Genomic DNA, 22,619 nt, shown 5'->3' with positions numbered 1-22,619 from the left:
GCCTTGTCACGTTTCACACACACACCCTGTGGAACTGTGTTTCCTTAGCGGCTGAACATATTCCCGAAGGGGACAAACGGGCTGGTCTCCTTGCCATGGTTCAGGATGGCAAGGATGCCATGTGTGAGGCTGTTCAGTCGGGTTTGGACATGGCAGATTGCGTCAGCCGGTCCATGGCGGCGAGCACCGTGATACGTAGGTTTGCGTGGTTGCGGAAGTCGGGGTTTGCTCCTGATGTGCAGGCCCGGCTCCTCAACATGCCCTTTGACGGGGAACATCTTTTTGGCAGCAAGGCTGACGAGAGCCTTGAGAGGTTGCAGACCTCCAAAGCTGCAGCAAAGTCGTTGGGCGCTGCAGTTTGCCAACCTCCGCCTTTTCGTCGTAGGGGACAGCAATGGAGGGGAGGTTCCTTTCGTTTTTACTCATCCTTTGGTAAAGCAAGAGGAGCTGCCAGTCAAAGGGGCCACCGTAGGATTGCCAGAGGTGGAAAACAAGGTACTCGAGGTGCCAAGGCTGCTCGGGATGTTGCCTCTTTGCCCTCAGGCAACGCCGCAGCCGCTTCAGCTCAGTCATGAGGCCATGTGCCATGGTTCGCCGGTTGGGGGAAGGCTGGCGCAGCAACTTGCAGAGTGATGCGCCATTACTTCAGATGTGTGGGTTCTGGAGATCATAACCCACGGCTACTGTCTTCCTTTCCGGCAGCGGCCTCAAGACAATCCACCGGGGAATCTCTCTTTGAAGAGTTCGGATCCGCTCCTTGTGCAGGAAATTCAATCCCTGCTGGAGAAAGGCGCCCTAGAACTGGTGCCTGTAGCGGAGAGGAACAAGGGATGGTATTGCCCTTATTTTTTTATTTCCAAGAAAGACGGGGGATTGAGACCCATCATGGACTTGTGCGGTTTGAACAAACTCCTCAGGAAGGACAAGTTCAAGATGGTTACTCTCTCTCAAGTCCTCTAGGCCCTTCAACTTCGGGACTGGTTGGTGTTTCTCGACCTCAAGGATGCTTATTTTCATGTGCCGATACATCCAAAGCACAAGAAGTACCTGAGGTTCGCGGTTGGCAACTCTTTCAGTTTCGGGTCCTGCCGTTTGGATTGACCGCCGCCCGAGGGTCTTCACCAAGCTCATGGTAGTGGTGGCAGCACACCTCAGGAAAGGGGGGATTCACGTCTACCCCTACCTGGACGATTGGTTGATCAGGATGCGCTCTCCCGAGCAAGTCCTGGATCATCTGCCAGTCACCTGCCACTCCCTCCACAAGCTGGGCTTCTCCCTCAACTTAAAGAAGTCCCATTTGACACCAACTCAGAGGCTCCAGTACATCGGAGCTGTGCTCGACACGTCCCTGGGGCAGTGTTTTCCTCCCCAGGGGAGGGCTCTTCACATTCAGCAGATGGTGCACAAGTTTCAGCTTGCCCAGAGTCTCCCAGCAATTTGAGTTCTTGAGGTTGCTCGGCCCCATGGCATCCTGCATTCTTCTGGTGCCAGAGGCCAGGTTGTGGATGAGATATTTGCAATGGGCACTCAAGCTCCAGTGGTCTCAGTCCTGCGGCAGGTTGTCGGACCCTGTTCAGGTGCCGTCCTCGGTCACCCAGGACCTTCTGTGGTGGGCCATCAAAGACAATCTGATGAAGGGGGCTCCATTTTGGCTACCCTGGCCGGAGGTGACTATCGTGACAGACGCATCCCTCACGGGATGGGGAGCTCATGCCAACGAGTTGACAGTCAGTGGTCGTTGGTCTCCGTCGGAGTCCAGACTCCATATCAATCTGTTGGAGCTGAGGGCCGTCAGGCTAGCCCTGAAGGCTTTTCTGCCGACTGTGCGAGGGAAGAATGTCCTGATCCTGACAGACAACACGGTGGCCATGCACTACCTCAACAAAAAGGGGATGGCAGGGTCACTTCCTCTGTGCAGGGAGGCGATGCAACTCCGGTTCTGGGCAATCCAGCAGGAAGTTTCAATCTCGGCAGTTCATCTGGCTGGAGACGAAAACGAGACGGCGGACGCTCTAAGCAGACAGAGCGTGATCTCTCACGAGTGGGCTCAGGAGATTCTCCTGGAGATCTTCGCCCTTTGGGTGACCCCTCAAGTGGATCTCTTCGCCTCCAGTGTCAACCGGAAGTGCGAGAGGTTCTGCTCGCGTGAATTTCCTCCAAAATGAGCCTTAGGAGTCGCGTTTGTGGTGGAGTGGTCATTCCCACTGCTGTATGCGTTTCCTCCAGTCCCCGTCATCCCGCAAGTACTGCAGAGGTTATGGAGGTTCGGTTCCCAGATGATCCTCATTGCTCCGGCGTGGTCCCGGAGGACGTGGTACTCGGACCTTCTCGACTTGTCCATCTGCCCTCCACGTCGTCTTCCCTACCGAGACGATCTGCTCTCACGGGAAGGGGGTCAGGTTCTCCATCCAGAGGTCAGATCCCTCAACCTTCACACTTGGTTTCTGAAAGGTTAAGGTATAAGGATTGGGACCTCCCTGAAGACGTGATGGAGGTGTTGCTCTCGGCCAGAAGGCCTGCAACAAAGTCCCTGTACCGTTGGCATAAGTTCTGCGACTGGTGCAGGGTTAAGAATGTGGATCCTTTTGCATGTGACATTCCCATGGTTCTGTCTTTTTTGCTTTCTTTGGCCCACAGGTTCTTGCAAGTTGGTACCATTAAAGGTTACCTGGCGGCGCTGTCCATATTTAAGCGCTCGTCTGAAAAGTGTTCCTATTTTAAAATTCCTTTAATTTCTCAGTTTCTGAAAGGGCTCACTAATGTGTTCCCTCCGTCACCTTTCCAGGTGCCCGGTTGGGATTTGAACCTTGTTCTCAAGTTTCTGATGGGTGCTCCGTTTGAGCCTTTGCATTCATGCCCTTTGAGATTGTTTACTCTGAAAGCTGTATTTTTGGTTGCGGTCACTTCCGCTCGCAGAGTGAGTGAGTTACAGGCACTTTCAGTTAAGCCACCCTTCACTGTGTTTCATAAGGACAGGGTTGTCCTTAGAGTTCGTCCTTCCTTTCTTCCGAAGGTGGTGTCGGAATTTCATTTAGGCCAGAAGGTTGTTCTTCCGGCGTTTTATCCTCCTCCACATCCTGGTAAGGAAGAGGAGAGGCTCCATAGGCTTGATCTTAGGACAGCGTTAAGCTTTTATATTTCAGGCATGTCCCGGGTCAGAGTGGACGATCAACTCTTCATTGGTTACGCTGGAAAGCGTTTGGGACAAGCTATGACGAAACAGACTTTGTCTCGCTGGATTGTTCTGGCTATTTCTGAGTATTACCGCTTGGCGGGTAAGGACCCACCGGTCGGCTTGTGGGCCCATTCTACCAGGGGTATGGCTGCCTCTAATGCCCTACAGAGGGGTGTTCCTATTCGTAACATCTGTGCAGCCACCTGGGCTTCGGTACATAGTTTTGTACGTCACTACTCCCTCGATTCCATCCGTGGGCAGGATCTGGCCTTTGGCAAGGCGGTCCTTTACTCTGCAATTTGATTGGGCATTCTAAATTTCTGTTTTCTAAATTCTTTTCCCACCTCCTTGCATTGGTACTGCTTTGGGAGTCTGTCATAGATATGGAATACGTTGGAGGAACCAATCCCCTCGAAGAACAAGTTACTCTCTTACCTGGTAACGTTCTTTCGATGGGATGGTCCGGCAACGTATTCCATATCGCTCCCTCCCTGCCTTCACCGCTACAGAATTTCTTATGCGATTGCAGCTTACGTTTAAGCAAGGCTTTGTGTGTCAGACTGGCAGAAGACTGGTGCCACACGTTCTGGGAAAAAACTACAACTGAGGCTACGGGCGTCGTGCGTCCTACTTATAACATCCAGTGCCGTCGGAGGAGGTCCTCGAGGGCGGCGTATCAACGTCATCGATGCAGGACGCAGACGCTGAAGATTTTCCGAAGCAGCACAGCTGTGGTGATTACATGTCATATATATGGAATACGTCGTCGGACCATCCCATCGAAAGAACGTTACCAGGTAAGAGAGTAACTTGTTCTTCTCAATCAGTTTGCTCGTTACACAGGGAAGGAAAGCATTACGTTTGTTTTCAATCTCTTGGGCGGCTAATAGTAGGTCCTCATTTGTCGGGTCATCTTTTTCCTTGGTTACATGCATAGAAGAGTTTTCTTCAACTTGTTCACTCGTTAGTCAAGATACCTGAGGTTATCTTTGGGAAGTAGTTGGTCATTATCTTCATTTTAGTTGAAGCTAGCTCAGTTAGTCATTTCTTTTTTCTTTCCTAGCATCGTTTTCGCTCCCACCTCCCCGTTTTGGTTGCTGACCAGATGTTGTTATGGTCTTGGGAATACATGGACGATTACCACGCTGTGGATAATGTCGGCCTAATGGAGCTAATAGCAATGTATTTATTTGGCTAATTATCTCTTTTGTGAGGTGTGCTCTGGTATTGTTGTAAGGGGTAGTCGCCAGGGTGGACACTAACTCATCATTATAACCAATGACAGCACTTGCGGACAGGTCTATACAAGAGACAGCATTTTGTTTTTCCTCAGAGGTTGTCTTAGCAGTTAAGGTACCGGCTCCATTTGTCTCTCTTGAAATGTTTATACTGTCTGCTGCGTCGTAGACACCAACAAGTTTGGCTACAGCCTCCATGGATTGCAGCAATCAGTATCAAAATAAACCGGTGGTAAAACGTTTATTAGCACTTCCTGAAAAAGTAAAGCTCTTCGTACTGTAGAACAATAGAGGTTAACCAATTTAACTGTGCCTTAGGGCCTGCTATTCACTAATTCCTGCAGAGTATAGAAAGAGTATTCTGTCACCACGTTGGTCGAAGACACATTCACTGCATCTATAACAATCTGCAAAAACGGATATTAAACTGAGAAACTGTGTCAAGATCAGTCTCTAAGCAGCTGCCACAAATTTGAACGGATGTCGTGCAGTGATCAGATGCTAGGAGAGTTAAATGCTTGTGTTTGATGTAGAGTGGAGATGATGTGCTCAAAGTCTGATTGCCTCCACTCGCCAAACCCTTACTAACGGGTATGTTGCTGGTGTACGTTGGTTGCAACTGGCTCACCACACATGTTGTAGCACAGACAACAACTATTTAAATAAAATGAACTAAAATAACTATGCCTGGCAGATAGATAGAAAACGAACTCTTTGGTACAGCGCAAGTAAATGACAAATTAAAATACCCTTGATCAAACACGGAAGCGAGAAATCATTGTTGTGTAAGTTAATATCTGGTGGTAGCGTGCTCAGACCTCAGACACTCTAGAGTTGCGTTCACGGCCATGGCACGAAAACCTATTCCCACGTGACTGCCAACGGAGAGAGCTGAAACTAGAAAGCAGATCTACATAGCAAGGTTTGCCGGCGTGGTGCTGTTGAATACCAGCAAAATCACAGTACTAAAAATATGTCTGCTTCCCCTTAATATCAACAGACCAAATCCTTACATGGGACAAATAACCATTTTTACACCTCTACTTTAAGGGAAAGGAAAAGATTTAATAATGCAATATCTACCGCCCCACGCCTCTACAGCCCAGCAATACTGCACTTCCGGGCACTTCTCGGTGTGCCCGCGCAGGTTAACTTTTGCAGGCAGTGATGCGGTAGGGGGGCGTGGCTTCAGCTCTAAATATAAAAACACAAAATAATACTTTTTAACTATAAAACAAGGAGGTTATTCAAAGACTAATGGGCTGTTAAGCGTCAATAGAAGTTGGTGAATAGGCAGTCAGGGAAACCAACCATAAGGCATTCAATGGCACTGCTGGTTTTCCACTTCAAGTAGCAGCAGCGACAGGACAAAGGTACAGACACTCCTGCAAAACTGCACTTTCGGGCACTTCTCAAATGACTGTAATGGGGTCTCCCTGGGACAGCCACTGCATCAGTTGCAGTGGCTGCAGGTGCTCCAGAATTATGTTGCGAGGTTGGCTTTAGATGCACCAAGACTCACCCCTTCTGAGAGCCTGCTGTGGCAGCTTCTCTGGTTGCCTGTGAAAGCCAGAGTTGAGTTTAAGACCTTATGTATTACTCCCTGAGCTCTTCAAAACACTGGGGCAGCCTACTTCAAGACTCAACTGGCGCATTATCAGCCTACTAGGTGCCTTTGTTCATCCTGCGAAGCGCTACTAATGTTTCTGCACTACCAGAGAGCTTGGTTGTGTAGCCGTTTTTTAGGTTCTTGCCCCTACCGTGTGGAGCAAGCTACCGGCTCTGCTGCGTGACATTGGAGATTATCTTCAGTTCCATAAAGCATTGAAGGCTCATCTGTTTTAACACTCGTCATGATGTTGTAGCACATTCGGATTGTCCGTCCTTCTCAATGCCTAGATGCCTTCGGGCCTTAGTCCGCACTCGAAGTATGGTACTTTACGTTACATTGCATGGGGCTCTGCTTGCAGACCCTGCAACGAGAACTAGCACATCGAGCAAAACTAAATCCTGACTTTGGAACTCTTCTCTGCACGCACAGCTCCTTGGTGTCATCAATGTCTTCCAGCAGCTTTGGCCATACCTTGGGTATCTTGAGATACCCAAACTGTTGCTGGTGCTGTTCTGTGCCTGGGGGTATTGTGTGCAGTCCTTCCTACAAGCCCCCTGGCCACAATATTCAGTGCACATAGAACTTTGATCCAACGAGGCAAACTTCTTTCCAAGGGACTTTGGTCATATAATATGGTATCTCCTATGGCAGGGTCCCTCCTAGTCGCCAGCCTCAAGATTTGTTTTGATGCAGCTTTCTTAGGACTATAACACTTTACTTTTTTTTCTCCCTGAGCTCCCTGATGACTGTGCCTGTTCCTTCCTATGGACACATTTTCTAAACATTACACACATATCTATAAGTTTTACCTATCTGCAAATTTTTGCTGAATACTGGCTGTTAGAGACACATTTCTGTTTATTATTACTCATTTTGCAATTGTTATCTTTTATTGTAGAGATCAGACTTCATGCACACATTTCTATGAAGTATATTATCAGCAGTGTGCTGTGTGGAAATTCCTCTGTTTTTGTCTGTGAGCTATACTTCACTACCACCCCTCTGAAAAGTAAACTCTTGAGTGTTCTGCTAGCTACCACTGGACAAGTTAGCGATAATTTAAAGGAAGCTCTGCTGCAACACCGCAAGTTGTTTGTCCTAAACCCTCACCAGAGGACTTGTGAAAAATCTTCCTAACAGGTTGTTTCCTGCATGACTTGATACTTTGAGCCAGTGGCTTCATGCAAACTTCATCAGAACAAATGCAGCCTAGTGACTTTTCAGACATATGCTAAGCTAAGGGATGTGTATGGTGGCAACATAGGCCACTCTTCCTCATAAATTAATGCATTTTTGGCTCACTCAGACCTGTTCAGTATATGCTGTCAACCCAAGTGCATTCCACTGTGCCTTCTGGTTTACAACCTGTTGGGTAGGAGGCAGATCAGGGCGATAGAGAAAGAAACCATTACTTTCATGATGATTTAATTGCACTTAGATCTTGCTGTAACTCCTTTACAACACACAACCTTCCATCCACTCAATCAAACACAGTGATCCTTCCTTACCGCTGCGTCTGAAAAAGTATTTCCAGTAAAATGTGGTGACTGGTGATAATTTATTTGTGTCGAGGCTCCACTGTAAAATTCTCTTAGAGGCAGTGATCTTAGAGATGCTTTTCACGCATCCATGTGGTGCAGGCATTCCCAACCAGTTATGAGGGAGGAAGAGAAAAGACTGAGAACCAACATTTTCTGGCTATTTTCTTGAAATATCTGTTGGTGGACATGACCTTGAATGATGCTGCAACCTGCACGCTGCTTTTGGATAGTGGGTGTGGGTATGTGTGTGTCCATCCATGTCCATACCTTTTTTTTCCTCTCTTCCTCTTGCTGTTGAAAACAGTGATATTTCAATAGTGTTTTTCCACCTTTTTCTCAGTGGTACGGTTGCAAGTTCTCATTTTGAACAAATCCTGTATTGTATTTGGTGGTGATGAAATCTTTATATACTCTGATTTACGCTGTTTTGTGGTGGGTCTTGCTGATTCTATGTCATGAAGCATGTGTTGTTTCTTTGCACAGTATAGCTCTAATATGGGCTACCGAGTGGGAGACGATACAGAGACTCTTTGTTGTGGATCATTCGATCAAGATCATCCGAGTCACAGAATCAACTGAGAATGCTGTGAACACATTTTACATTTCTGAGCCAAGTAAGTACTTATTTATGACTTATTTCACAAAAAGTCCAACTTCTAAATGCTTTCATATGTAGACATCTCGGTTTTTGCAATGCTGCTTATCTGGGTCTGCTAAAATTAATAGTGCCCAGTCTTTAAATCCTTCAGAATGCAAAAGGCAGATTGCAGCTGCAGATGGGACTTAGAGATCATATTTCACCAGCTCATCACTAGTTGCCTGCCGAGGAAAGGGTTTGTTTTAAGGCCCTTTTTCCCCAGTATATTGGGCGATACCGAAAAAGCCCCTTCGCCACCTTCTGGCAAAAACAATGTACTCATTTGCAGCTGCTAGGATACTACGATCTGCTGCCGCAGGTCAAGTGGTTGTACACAGGATTCAGATTTGCAGGTTTGGGGGAAGGGGTGTTTTTTTTTCTTCTATCCAGGCATTCACACTTTGGGTTTCTGTATCAATGAAATTCAGGCTTCTCTCTGACAATCTGTTCTTTAGATGCCACTTTGAGTCTCTTTTTTCTTGCTAGCCATTATCCCGACTGTTCCTTATTTTTAAGCAAAGTTAGGGGTTTTAACATTACAATGCCTAGTGAAACACTTTGCAATTCTATTGATCAGCTGCTTGGAAAACAATTTGGAAGGTTGTTTAGCATAATCCATGCTCAGCTTGCTCTCACAGGGTTTATTTTTCTACTGAAAGATGGGCAGTAACACATCTGTGCCTAAAGTGCCAATCTCACCAGTAGTCCCCAATACGATATAGTGGTACTAGGAATGGTGGCATTTGACACTCATACAATAGGGATCGTGGAATGTAACGGTCCTCTACACCAGATTACAACAGTTTAATGCTGTACACTACAATTAATCAAAAAGTATCATGATCCACATATACAAAATGTGCATTAAGATTCTTGAGAATGACTTAATAATGCATACTCATTGAAACTTTCCCCACATGCATAACCTCATTTCTTTTTTTTTTCTTGAGTACTCATCGAAGGTCTCATCAGGGTCCTGAATAAGGATTATGACTGCAACCTCAGGCAGTTTGTCAAAATTGAACAATTTATAAAACTGCTTCCAGAAATTGTTTACCCCGTGCAAGATGGTTCTTGGGTACGAATGTGGGGTTCCTTGTCTAACTCTGTAAATCCCCTCAACGTTTTTGCTGCAGGTTTTTGTTTATTGACTTTCTTTTGCTGTCAAAATGATTTCATCTGACGTTCCCCTGCAGCTTCAACTCCTTTTGGTGTCCTTCCCTTAATGGTGCATATGGCACCATGGCAGGGTGCTCCTTTAGCACCCCAGTTTCTCCCTGGATTTGTTTTCTCATCCAGAAAATGTTTTGAGGGGTAGGTTGGTGGCAGGTAAAGGTTTCATTGTTGGGTACACACACAGTGCTTTTTTCCCACATTGGTAGCTAAATGCCCATATATCACAGCCATTGGGCTTCCAATGCATTGCATAGACTCAAGGCCAAAGTCGTTATGTTTGTTACCTTCCCTTTGACGTTTGGGCCACAAGGAATGGCCATTCTACCTATATAGACTCTCTGCAAATTCCACAGTCTTGATTTGAATGAATTCTAGATTAAACTGAATGAGGTTATCTAGACACCTCAATCCGCATCTGTGTGGGTGTGCGTCAGTGTGTGGCTTTGGCCGGCTTGTCCTAATGGGATTGATAACTAAACCTTGAAGGGTGTGTGGTTGTATATTGTGATGTGGATACTCTAGCCCCAGTCAGCAAAGGCTGCAGCAGATGTGCCTCCTCTACTTCACCCCTCCTCTCAACCTACTAACCACCCACCCCCCCCACTTACAACCCCTCACCGAGGATACCGATGCTGCTATACTGGCCGTTCTTTTTCCTTCTGCTACATCCTTGACTCTCTGTGCCCTGGGAATCTTGATTCACGCTTTTTTGTGCTGGTTTCATATCATATCAGCAGTGGTTCTGGTTTCATATCACTCACATTCTTGGCCATCGAAAGAGATACATCTTACTTCTAACCTGGCAGTAGCTTCCCCGGTGTTTGTGTCGGCTGTGTGGTGGTCTCCGGCCTCCACACTAGTTGTAGACTATGGCCTTGCAAAATAGCATTTTCCAGCCCCCACCGATCAGGGCTTCCTTTCCATGCACTCCACTCCTGAGTCTGGCAGTTCAGGCCTTTAGAGTTGGCTCAAAATCAGCCTGTTTTCCATACTTGTCAGAGGGTGTACATGAAGCAAGACGTTTCCTCTCAGCCTCCCTGCACCTCCGTTTTAGGGTGACGAGGTCTCAGTCGTACCAGGAGTTGCACTTGGCTTTGGGCTTCAGGCAGATTCCCGTGATTGGGGACAAGGATATCAAGAGTATCAGATATAGCAGAGAGGAGCGTGGAGAGGGCAGTGTCAGGGTGAGAATCAGCTAAAGGGGGAGAAGAGTGAGAGAAAGTGGCGGCGAAATCCTCAACTGACACACGCTTCATGGGTCGATGACCGAGAAGGTGGGTGGCAGTGTTGGAGGTGATAGATAGTAGCCACAGTAAGGGAATGGCTAGGGGAGAGAGAGAGGGCCTGCAGACGAGGCATTCAAAAGAGGAGTTGGACTACTTGGTACTATTTTGTTGTGTGCTTGTTTGGAATGAACTGTACCTTGATACCAGTGCACTTCTTCCTAAGAGTGAAGCATGACTGCTTTCCTTCATCACAATTCTTAGAGTATGGACAGACCTGGTGGTCACCCTGTATAGTGTGGTTTTCCTGCACTCCTCACCTGAGGGCTTTAGAAGAAACTCCCAAACAAGTGTCTTAATAGCTACCATCACATTGACAAAGACAAGCTTCAATGCAACAAAGTCAGAGGGCAAGCTGCAACAGGTTAAGTAGTGGAGACATTTATGTTTTGAGGTCTCTCTCTTCAGATCCAGACACAGGGGCACACATTATTCATATGACGTTTGACAAACACATTTTTGAAAACTGGTATAGCATTGGAAAAAGGCAAAGAAAGAGAATGAAACAGCTTGTGCCTGGGGCTTCAAAATGTTTGCCTTTCATCAGAAGGGGAAGTCTGTTCAGCAGATATATGGTTAGAGCCTAACATTCCCAGGTAAAGTGCAGTCTCTTCAGTGTCTGTCATCTTCATGTCAATAGCTACAAGGACTCTACTCAACCACCTTGTAAAGATTTTGATGAGGGGGAGGCGGTTTCTCTAGAACAATCCTTTCACCCAAACTGTGACTCTCAAACTCTGGTATCTTTTCGCAGCACCCCTTTGTGAAGGCAATTAAAATTATCGCTACAGAGGGTGAAGATTGCTTTAGATCGTTGACCTATAGACACTGTGTGTAATTCCTGCTGCATAGAATTCGTACAAAGATGATGCCAAAAACCATATGGCTAACACACAATACCAGAACCTCTACCTCTCATCCTAGAAGTAAAAGTACAATTGGAAAAAGAGGTTATAGATAACAGTACAAAGGAGGAGAGGAATCAAAACCCCCTTTCCCCATACTCTGTATTTAGAGGTCAAAAGTTCTGAAAATTCTAGAGTGAGACCCTTGTGATTTGGGCATTTTTCCCTGACCGGATTCTCAACTTTTTCACAAAGGGCCATAGTCTGAGGCTGCCTCAGGAATGCAAAAGTGATTGATGTGCCCTCAAGTGACGATAAACCTATCAACGTCATGTAAGCAATACGAAGTACCCCCTTCTGTTTTATTTATTTATTGTTACATTTTAAAACAAACCTTTCACACAAAACAAAAATCATTAATAAATTAAATACATTAGGCTATTACAACTTTACTTTAAAGCTCTAAAGCAGCAATACATAAGGATGTTTTTTCAATAGCACTTAAAATGTGATGCCAGAACCCACTACACCCCCCGGCAATGTCTGTGCACTCCAAACACATTTTCCAAATAAATGAAAACTAACATCAGATAAAGAATTACATTCAATAAAAAGGTGTTTTAAGGTTTCTATTGTGGAATTACAATGACGACAAATTCTCATTTTGGGACGATTTTACCTCTAGCAGCCAAAACATCTCTAGTAGGATAAAGATTCAGCTTAATTCTTAAAGCAGAATTCCTATACACACCTTCATTAAATCGGGGTAAATCACATGAAAATGTTTAATATACCAATTATAATGCTAAAAAATGTGATATTACATCAATAATTCTTTTATCCGCTTCCAGAACTTTGTTCTTGGTTTTACCTGGAAGAATTCATAGTTCCTCTTCCATTGAGTTAACACCCATTATTACAGAGTCACAACTAGCTTTCCATTTCTGCAGTGCATTACACACATTTTGGGTGAATTCTTCCGATAGCCTAACAAATAAACTACCTGGAGGAGGAGACAACCTTTCTATATAATTGCAATATCTTTCAGTTAATAAGTGCCTGGAGAGAGACTAACCCCAATTTGTGACAAATACTTTCTAATGGAACGTCTTGGGCTAAAACCAGAGTTTTCCTCCATAATATAGCTTTCGCTTATGCCAATCCAAGCTTTGTTTCATTGTCTCCGACCCATGTAATAGTATTGGTACGTTTTATTGATGATAGAACCGTAACACCGGCATAAGCAAATAATTGCCATTACTTTCTGTCAAAGTGGCGCAGTTGAACTGCTGCTTCTGAAAATAAGGCTCTAGCAGAATTATGAAGCACCTGCTTCACTTTACCAGAGTAGGCAGTAATCCCTAGATATCTGAAGTGCCTTACCATCTCTAATTTATTATTATTTATATGCCACCTAATAGTATTTCTGATTGAGATTTTCCTTGGTGGATTGATGACTAGAACTGTAGGTTTAGTGGGATTGAGCCTTAAACCCAGGTTGTTTAAATAACCATTTAAGGTTGTCAGTGATCTTTGCAACCTTATAGGGGTAAGTTTGCATAAGACAATATTGTCTTCATAAACCAAATGTTGCAAAACCTATTCCACCCAATTTTGGGGGGTTGGCCAATGACGAAACCAAATTGTTTAGGTACAAAGTCCTTTCATCACCTGCTTTTACATTGCCAGGCTTTTAAACGTGCACATTACATCAAATGTGCTCATCACATTTTTTAGGGGGGGGGGTGGGAAAGGGCAAATAAGGGTTTGGGCGGGTGGGCAATAGTAAAAAAAATAAGTGTGGGTGGGGGGGTTGCGGCCCCCCCCCCAAAACAACCATGAGCACATTCGATGGAATGTGAACGTTTAAAAGCCTGGCGATGTAAAAGCAGGCGATGAACTCACATGGAACCATTGTTTATGTATATATTAAATAAAAAAGGGGCCAAAACGCAACCCTGTCGCAGGCCACGATGAGCATCAATCCATCTTGTGAAGTTGCCTTGCTGATTTTTATTTATTTGGGTTTTATAGAGTGCGTTAAGCCAAAGCACTGTACAGAGAACGAGGAACGGTACAATAAAATGAGTAAACAAAAAATTAAGAAAAGTCAATCAAGGATGTTGCAGTAAATGAGACTTCAGTTACGTACGAAATAACGATTAGACCGAGATAGAATGAGTATTCCAGTGAAGAGGGGCTAAAACCTTAAAAGTGTGAAACTGAGATTGGGTGCAAGGGGGATGAGGTGTTACCAGTAGAAACTGGGAAGAAGAGCGGAGAGAACGAGAAGGAGTATAGAAAGAAATCAGTGCAGAAAGATATATGGGAACAAGACCATGGAGGGATTTAAAAACAAGACTGAGAAAGTGAATTTCATTTGTGTGTGAAAGGATAACCAGCCAAGAGTTGTAGTTAGTTTCACATTCTGAATCTATCAACGACTTGTAAGAATGTCACTGTATTCTCCCTTGTTACCTCCCCACCTTGAAGCACTTTGAAACACATTGTGTATAGGCGCTATATAAATAAACACTCAATTCAATTCAATAGTGATAAGAGAAGAGGAAATAGAATCTCAGAAGGAGAGAAGACAAAGAAGTTGGATAGAAGAGTTGAATACAGATTTAAGAGGGGCAAGATGAAAATTAGGAAGTCCAAAGAAGGCAGCGGAACAGTAAAAGAGTCTGAAAAAAATTAAGGTGGAAATCAGAAGTTTAGAACCTTGAAAGGTGAGAAATGGACAGCTTTACGAATGTTGTGTAGGTGAAAGCGACAGGATAGCAAAGTTAAAGAAATGTGATGAGAAAGGGAAACACTAGAGTCAAATTGAAGGCCAAGGTTTCGGACCGTGGGTGAGATTGAAAGTTGGGACGGAGGAAAAGAGATAAAGGAGGGGGGGAGGGGAAGAGGGTATTAGCGGGGAAAAAGAGGAATTCAGTTTTCCCGGCATTGAGCATAAGGTCATGAGAAGACATCCAAGATTTGAGCGCCACTAGACAGGCTGAGAGAGTGTGGTGAATTTCAGAGGAAAACGAAGCGAAAGAGTTGTGTGTCATCAGCATAAAAGTGGTTGATAAACCAAAGGAAGCAATAACAGCCGCAAGAGGTGAAGTGTGAAGGGATAAATGAAAAAAGGCCAAGACCAGACCTTCGGGGAACACCGTGGGAAAGATTTATATGACTTGCCGGCCCAGAAAACAAACTGTTCTTTGAGATAGATATGATTGAAATCAGGAAAGAAAAGGACCCGTGAGACCAAAGGAAGAATGTGATGCCAATAGTAAAGTGGTCGACGGTGTCAAATGCAGCGGATAGATTCGAGAGAATGAGGAAAGATGAGTGTTTAGAATAACGCGCAGAAACAAGTGAATCCACAACTGAGGAGAGCAGTTTCCATGCTGGGGAGAGGGCGAAAGCCAGATTGGAATTGTGGGAGAATAGAAGAGTTGGAGACGAAGGTAGAGACTTGAGAATAAACCTGCTGTTCCAGTAATTTAGAAAGATATGGTAATAGGGAAATAGGGTGAACGTATGAAGCAATCAGTGGATCAGCAGTGGGTTTCTTTAAGATTGGGTTAATGGAAGCATGCTTGAAGCATGTGGGAAAAGTAGAAGTAGAGAGGCAGATGTTGAAGAAGGAGTTAATATAAGACACTAGTGAAGGGTAAACCTTAAGAATGAGTGCGGAGGGGATTTGGTCAGTAGGAGAGGTAGTCAGGTGAACTGCCAATAGGAGAGCAACACCAGTATTAGAGATGGGTTGAAAGCTAGCAATAGAGGTGAGGGAAACAGAGGTAGAGGGAGTCATACCTTCAGATGAAACAGAAGCTTCAGTGTCATTACAAAGAGGGGTCACATTAGAGGAGAAAAATTGGGCAAAGTCAGAGGCAGACAAAGTCGAATTGCTGCTGGATTGATGCTGATCAATTCTCACCTTCCTTCTAGTTTCAGCTTGGAGTGCTACTAAGATACTTAGTGGGGGATTGTGGGTTCCAACCCAATTCTAGATTTGTTTGTCATAATGTACATCTAATAACAGTCAAGTATTAGATTTTTGTAGTCAACTTGGCCTGCTTGACAAAAAGTTGTATAACCAAGCAATTCAGGAGTGTCCATACCCCCTTGTAAAGTCTGACTGGTATGTATCTATACAGCCCACGATAATGGCCCAACCCTGGAGCTCTGTCAACATTAAAGAAAGCAAAGATTTTATTAGAGTCCAATAATGTTATAGGTCGATAATTGGATGAAACCTATCACCATTCTTGTAGATTAATATAATCACTGCACCTTTCCAGGTGGGTGGAATAGCCTATGTTGCTATAATATTTGTAAATAAGCCCTCATAAGCAGATCAGATTTCAGCGTGGAATTAGATCGACAATCTGGTCCCGGTGCATTAGATGGCTTACATTTTGGGATAATATTGTAGATAGTCTCTTCATCCAAGGCTATACACTTCGTCCACAATGCATCCGATCTACAGGGAGTAATCCTGGTCAAATCGCGTGAGCATAAGATAGCAAAATGATCTTCCCACTGTTCCACTCAAAATGGTTGAGCCTGGAGAGACTTTTGGGTAGCTGTAGATTTTATCAGCTCCCAAAAGGCATTTACCATCTCTACGTTCCAGACATTGTAACATGTTCTCAGCATCTGTAAGGGCCATCATATATCTGTGATCGCAGCCAGTTTGCATAAGCTTGTTTCACTTGGCTGATCAAAACGGTGAAAGATGAGCCTGTCTTTCTCAGTTACCTAATATCTTTTCTTAACTCCCTCTTTTTAAATTGTACAAGTTCAGCAAACGTATGGATATGAGCCCTTTTACTAGTTGACCCATTCAACCTTTTCTAAGTTGTAAGACCTCCAAGTATAGACTACAGCGTGGTTATATATTCAAATTAATTAGTTATATCAGAATTCTTTGTATAATAGCAGCTTTGCATCAATAGATTAAATTGATTTGGAAACCAATGTTCGCCAAATTAAAGCACAATCTCTTAGTCTAACCTCAACGGTACCCGATCATTGTCATCAAATGGAGTTTAGTTATAGACGAGGCCAAGAGACTATGATCACTCTCTAAATAATCTTACTTCGAATCTAGAGCATAACCTGCTCTCAAGTCTTGTGAATTCAAAATATAATGCAAAGTGGATTTAGACTGAGAATTGTGTCAAGTATAACGAGTAGGGAGACAAGTTATTTTACCATTGAACAACACAAGATCCCTTGAGTCTAGTTCAGCCCTAATTTTGCAGCCTCTCTCTAGAAGTATCCAAAGCTTAGCGACCGTCCCCCAAATTATGATGCAAGGGACCCAAGCATTCACTGTGAAAATCATCTTACATTACAAGATCCCTCATCAGGGATTTCACACATTAAAAGCTCAGAAATGTTACTTAAAAAAAATCCAAGTCAATAATATTTGGATTAAAATATACGTTAAACAGCAGGCAAGTTGAGGATTGCTAGAGAGTTCATCCCACCATTGTAATTTTACCAGTAATATATATTTTCTGTTGGCATTTATTTTCTGCATAGAAATACCACAGTCCAATTTTATCCCACATAAAAGTCCAACCCTTTCACCCCAGGCAGCCACTTCAAAGCAAATGTTAAAACATTCAATTATAGGAAGATCCCAAAGCCACGTTTTTTTAATACATTCAGTAGCAAAGTTTGCAAATAATTCATGTTGATGGAATAAATGTTAATAGCCATGCATGTTCCAAGAGGCCAAAGAAAACCTATTCCCTCATTTGGGTCTCTGGCCTATAGATGGACCCCCATGAATTCAAAATGGGGGCCCATTCATAGTCAACTCTTCTATTATTATAATTTAGCAAAGAGTTTACCACAATCCGATAGCTGTAAACCCCTGACTTGAAATTTATAATGAAAGGTTCAGGCATAATAACGTCTTGAGCTGCTAAACACGGCCTAGAAAGTTTGTCATACACAGGTCTCTCAACGTCCAGAGATTCAAATATATCATACCCCAAGGACAACAACGCGGGGGCTTCAGAAAGAATCGCATTCCTAACCATCCTAAAATGAAAACGTAGCGTCACCAGGTTAACACAATTTTCAATAATGAAATCCACTTAGGCTATATCTTTCATTGTAATTAGCCTAAGACTCAGGCTTTCAAATAGAAGTAACAGGATGTTTTGCTTATTAAGAGGGCTTTCTTCATTATCCTTAAAAAGACGTTTCTATATATAAAATGTTAGTATCGGGTAGGAAAGACGGATTTAAGCAAGAATCTTCAGGCTTAACCTGACATGTTGGTTTTACAGGACCAAAGGAGGAAATACCCTGCATATTAGAACTATTGTTCAGTTGTTATTAGCAAGGCATTTTCTTATCAAGCAATGCTGATTTGTTAGCCAATTCTTTCCTCCTTCGGAAACCCGTGCAGTGGATCGCTTCTTTCTTGACCAGCAGGGTCGAAGGATTGAACAGTAGGAACTAGAGAGGACTGCCCACCCTCCCTTACTTCCAAATTCGGTAGGCAGCACATGTATACTAAATGGTGTTTATTTTACCAAAGGACATATGGGGGCTTCATTTGACCCCACAGTTCCTTCTACTTGGGGACACCCGTAACAGAATGAACTGTCATTATACTCAAATTCAATAGGGTTTCGTACTCTTGAGCTGGTTTTAGAAAGTGTATTATCGCACTCTTCCTACAAGCTGGCAGTACATGGTTTGTTTTATAAATAGCCGCCTGAGTTTTAGAAGGAGGACGTTCGTTATTCAACGTCATATCTTCACATACTCAAACCACCATCTTAAGGCTAACAGCTGTCCCACTTGTAGGAGCAGCCAAAGGCAACCCAGTAAAACTTTGATCCATGTTACAGTCACTCAGCCGTGCTTTAACTTTGCAAAGGCACTTATGCAACCTTTTATCTTGATTCTTAGGCAGGTTCTTCTAGTTTTTTCAATTCTTAGGCTTTTTTGGTACAGTAACCAAGCACGCATTTTCTGCGAAGAACCAGCCACAACCCCATATGGAGCTTGCACTCCCCTTAATGATGATTGTGACAGTAACTCTGTTGGAGCCATAAAGCTTCTTGTCATAAACTCCTCCTTATCAAATTCTTTGGAGTGTTGATTAGCAGACTCTTCCAAACCAGACCCGTCCAAACTAATACTGGTACTTCAGGAGGAGAAAACGGAGGATCAAAATGAGCAGTGCAAGCAGGCCTAAGGCCTACCGCAGGGACTGTAGACCTTTAACAGCAACACTTCCTTCCCACCTGCCAGAAGCTGCAATAAACCCATCCAGGAAGGACATTTTGGCACATAGGTCTTTCACAATGGGCCGAGCCTCCCGGATCTCAAAATTGAGCGGATGGAGGAAAGGGCATCTTCAACCTGTTCAGTAGCGTTAATGTTGGAGGGGCTATTTAACTTCCCCATACCATCTTTAAAATTAACAGGAATTTACTCAGGTGAAACAATGGAACATGCTGAATCTACAGTCCCACATGGTGGAAAACTGCCTAACAAACCTCGCTCCCGGATACTCCTGCAAAACAAAACAGTTGAAGATTCCCTTGTGTGTGATATCCCAGTCCTATGTAGTATCACTTCCTCCCTGTCATCTAACATGGGGGAAATGGCTGATCTCAAATCCAGGGAGAGCTGCAACCTTTTTGCAAATTCGTGTGAAATCAGTGTTGAGACATCCGATATCAAATCGACATTGACCATATTCTAGATCATCCATGTCAATCTGTTCCAAAGAGTATGAATCCAAATTTGCAATGTCCCTTCCGTCGCAGAACATGGGCTGCCGCATCTTATACCACGGGTTCATCTTGTTAGTATCAAAAGCTGCTCACCCATCGCCCTATCCTGTAGGTCCCCAGAGTGGGAGGGTATGATTTTGTAGACATCTGGGATCAGCCCGACCTAATTGCTCGGTGAGACGATTTGGCGTACAAAAAACCTTTTTCTTGGTATACAGTGATTTTAACAAATTGAATACAACAAATAACTCTTATAACAAATAGAAAATAATGAAAACATTTCGAATTTTTAGTTTAAAGTATGTATGGGGTGTGGGGTAAGGGATTGAAATGGGTGGGGATGGTTTGGGGCTGGGTTGGTAAAGCTGGGGAGACAATGGGCTTGGTGGGAGGACCCCCCGCCCCAAATTGAAAAAAAAACATTTTTGATTTATTGCTGGATTCGTTAAAATCACATGGAACCATTTTGCTTCTCAGGGCATAAATACACCTGGGAAGAACAGTTCATATAAACTTTCTCAGTTCTTTCACAACTACTACTAGGAAGCAAAAAGCTCAGTCGCACAATCCCAGAGCCAGGGCCGCAGGGGTATGGACTGCCAAAATGGAGGCAAAACCAGGTGTCCACTCACCCACTTAACTGCTGCTAGACTGCTTCTGCAGCACTTAGCTAGCACTTGTCTGTCGGTGCACGCACTGACGCCGCTGTGCTCTGTTTTTAAAGTCAAGGCTAGGCAAGTGAACAGAGCCCTGCACCTCCAATTTAAATCAGGCTTGAGCATCCACCTGCCGATCACAACTCTCCACCCAATGCCCAAAAAAGAAATTGGCAATTGTGAAGAATCCTATGCATCCCTGACTCCTCCCAGGTGGTGGCAGAAAGGTAACTGCTTCCTGATCATGACCTTGGGAGTGGTGTACTGTGGGAGGAGACCAGACCCAGGGTGGTGAGGAGATTCGGTGGGATGAGAAACAGTATTTATCCTTTGGCAAAGAAGACCTTTCCAGGTTACTAAAACAGGTAATGGTGTATTGTCATTGTAATGTCCCTAACCTACATATAAAACCTGTGGTTCTGGGCACAAGTATGATCAAATCTGAATAAGCCTTACCAATGGAAAGATCCTTCAAGGTATTTCAGGATAATCGCCCTCCTTACTCCCAAATGTATATTTTTTTTAAAAAAATGTTTTAATATGTTTGGTACAAACTTTTCATTATGGCATTTCGTTAACATTTCATTTGTAAACAACTTTAGATCTGTATTTCGGACTTGTGCAAATTACTGTCATTATGGATCGCAGTCCAAAATTTGATAACTGTTAAAATTAGGTATTTGGCATGGCCTTTTAGAAGGTGAGCCCATCACTCTTGGGTAGTCATATGTTTCTGGGATAATCTGAAAGTCTTTGAACAGATTTCTTTTCTCCATCAAGGGAGGACAGGTCATGATTACATGGAAGAATGTCTCTTTAGTATTCTCAGTCTTACAGAATCAGAAGTCTTTGTGTTTGGATGTTTTATCTTAGTTAGATAGTCGCGAGTCGGTAGGATGTTTAATCGAAAACGTGAAAAGAGATCTTGAGTAGATCGGTCCAGAAAACATGCTAGATATTCTGGAAGTTCATGAAGAGCCCTTGTTTCAATTGCGCATTTCAGGAAACGTTTGTATTTCGTTTGTTCTGTAATAGTTTTAATCCAATCGTTTCTATGGATTTTGCGTTTTGTATATTGTGGTCTGTTTATTAGCATGTCTTCAGTAATTTCTTCTTCTTTCATTCTTCTCTTTATCTCGTTGGACCAATATTGAAGAGCTGTCGCACGTAAAGCATTATTTTTTTTTTTAGTATTTCTAATGATGGAATTAGGTCTTGACAAATTATTTTTCTAAAAAGATCCATTTGTTTCCAAGCAATTAAGGATTGTAGCCATTGAAGAACCAATTCAAAACGAATTTGCGGCATCGGAAAAGTTTTGCGTAAAGCCAAAGGTTTCCTCCAAAAAATGGCCTTATAGAGGTGCCATTTCATTGTTTGTTGGCTAAACAATGTTTCACCGGCATAAGTCAGGATTGGCACCACCTTTTGTTTGTATAGTGCAATTGTTGATTTTATTGAATATGTCCCGAATTAACAATGGAAAAAACGACCTTGGCGGGCTAGAGATGTTGCTTTTCTCTCGATATGGTCTTTCCATTCTTGTTCAGTTGGAGACAGATTTATCACAACACCTAGGTATTTAATTGCGTTAATCGCTTCAATCTCTTTGCCTTCGAGATGTAATTTTGGTTTTAGCCGGTTCTTACTTTTTTGAGTTGATAGCTTCATTAACTTGGTTTTGTTGGTGTTGATCTGCAACTCATTCTCTTTCATAAAAATGTCTACTTTGTCGAGAGTCTTTTGTAAACCTGACACCGTTTTGTCCATGACAATGATGTCTTCAGCATATATTAGGGTTTGTATTGTTTCGTTGTTTATCTTTGGAGGATTCGAGAGTGGGTGTTGAATCGTTTTTACAAATGTATAATGTAAAGCAATCTAGAAATGTTGCCTTTAAATAAAGTGTCCTCCCCTGTAACAACAAATTCTATAGGTTCAATTTTAAAAGACCTTAAGAGAAGTACATCTATCCTTAAGGTCAAATAAATACCTAAAAGAACTGACTTTGTTGTTGAGGACTACATGTCCCAGAATCCCACGAGTACTGGGACGAGGAAGAGGGCTGAAGAGGTATGTTGTAGCAGTAGTCGGTCAATTAAACCTAACAACTCCCAAATGAAGGAACCTGGGAGGCATAAAAGGCCCCCTCAGGTGCATGCAATAAGGTGCTGGAACTGTGACTGGAGTACATGCAGAAGTAGAAAGAAGAAGGCACAGAGCTGGCAAACCAAGCAGAAGTGGGAGAACCTCAGGGATGCCGGAACATTAATGCAGCAGATTTCACCTGCATGTTCTGAGAGAGTCCTGTTCCCCCAAACTCTGAAGTACAGATGCTGCGCAGTGGAAAGCGTACAGATGCTGTCTTTTTCCCATGTGAGCATGATTGCTGGTGTTGCTGAGCAGGAAATGTGTCTGAGACCGAAGCGAGGAGCTGTGGGCGAGTCGCAGGTCCCTGGAGCGAGAGGGGCTCTTTGAATGAACGGCCGGACCAGAGACACCTGAGCAGAGGAAGAGTGTAGATCCCCGTGAAACCAGAAGTAGTAGAAGCTGTGCCCGAACTGGTGGAAGTCGAGCAAACCCCAGAACAAGAATCCGAGAAGCCGGTGAGTCAAACCTGGTGTTTTGATTCCTTGCACAAGCACTGCTGGTAACAGTATCCAGTCAAATCTTCACTCGCGTAG

The 22,619-nt window shown here is 43.7% G+C and overlaps 1 protein-coding gene across 1 annotated transcript in view; it reads left to right on the top strand.

The window, feature by feature from the left end:
* Positions 1-22,619, top strand: part of USP48 (ubiquitin specific peptidase 48) — a 1,688,863-nt gene that overhangs the window by 1,282,249 nt on the left and 383,995 nt on the right. Inside the window, exon 20 of the mRNA XM_069610955.1 lies at positions 8,050-8,180. Coding sequence (XP_069467056.1) covers positions 8,050-8,180 — 131 coding nt within the window. The remainder of the gene's footprint in view (positions 1-8,049; positions 8,181-22,619) is intronic.

The sequence above is a fragment of the Ambystoma mexicanum genome, chromosome 8 (genome assembly GCF_040938575.1).
Source record: "Ambystoma mexicanum isolate Mex_15411 chromosome 8, UKY_AmexF1_1, whole genome shotgun sequence".
NCBI lineage: Eukaryota > Metazoa > Chordata > Amphibia > Caudata > Ambystomatidae > Ambystoma > Ambystoma mexicanum.
This window is presented reverse-complemented; position numbering and strand designations above follow the sequence as displayed.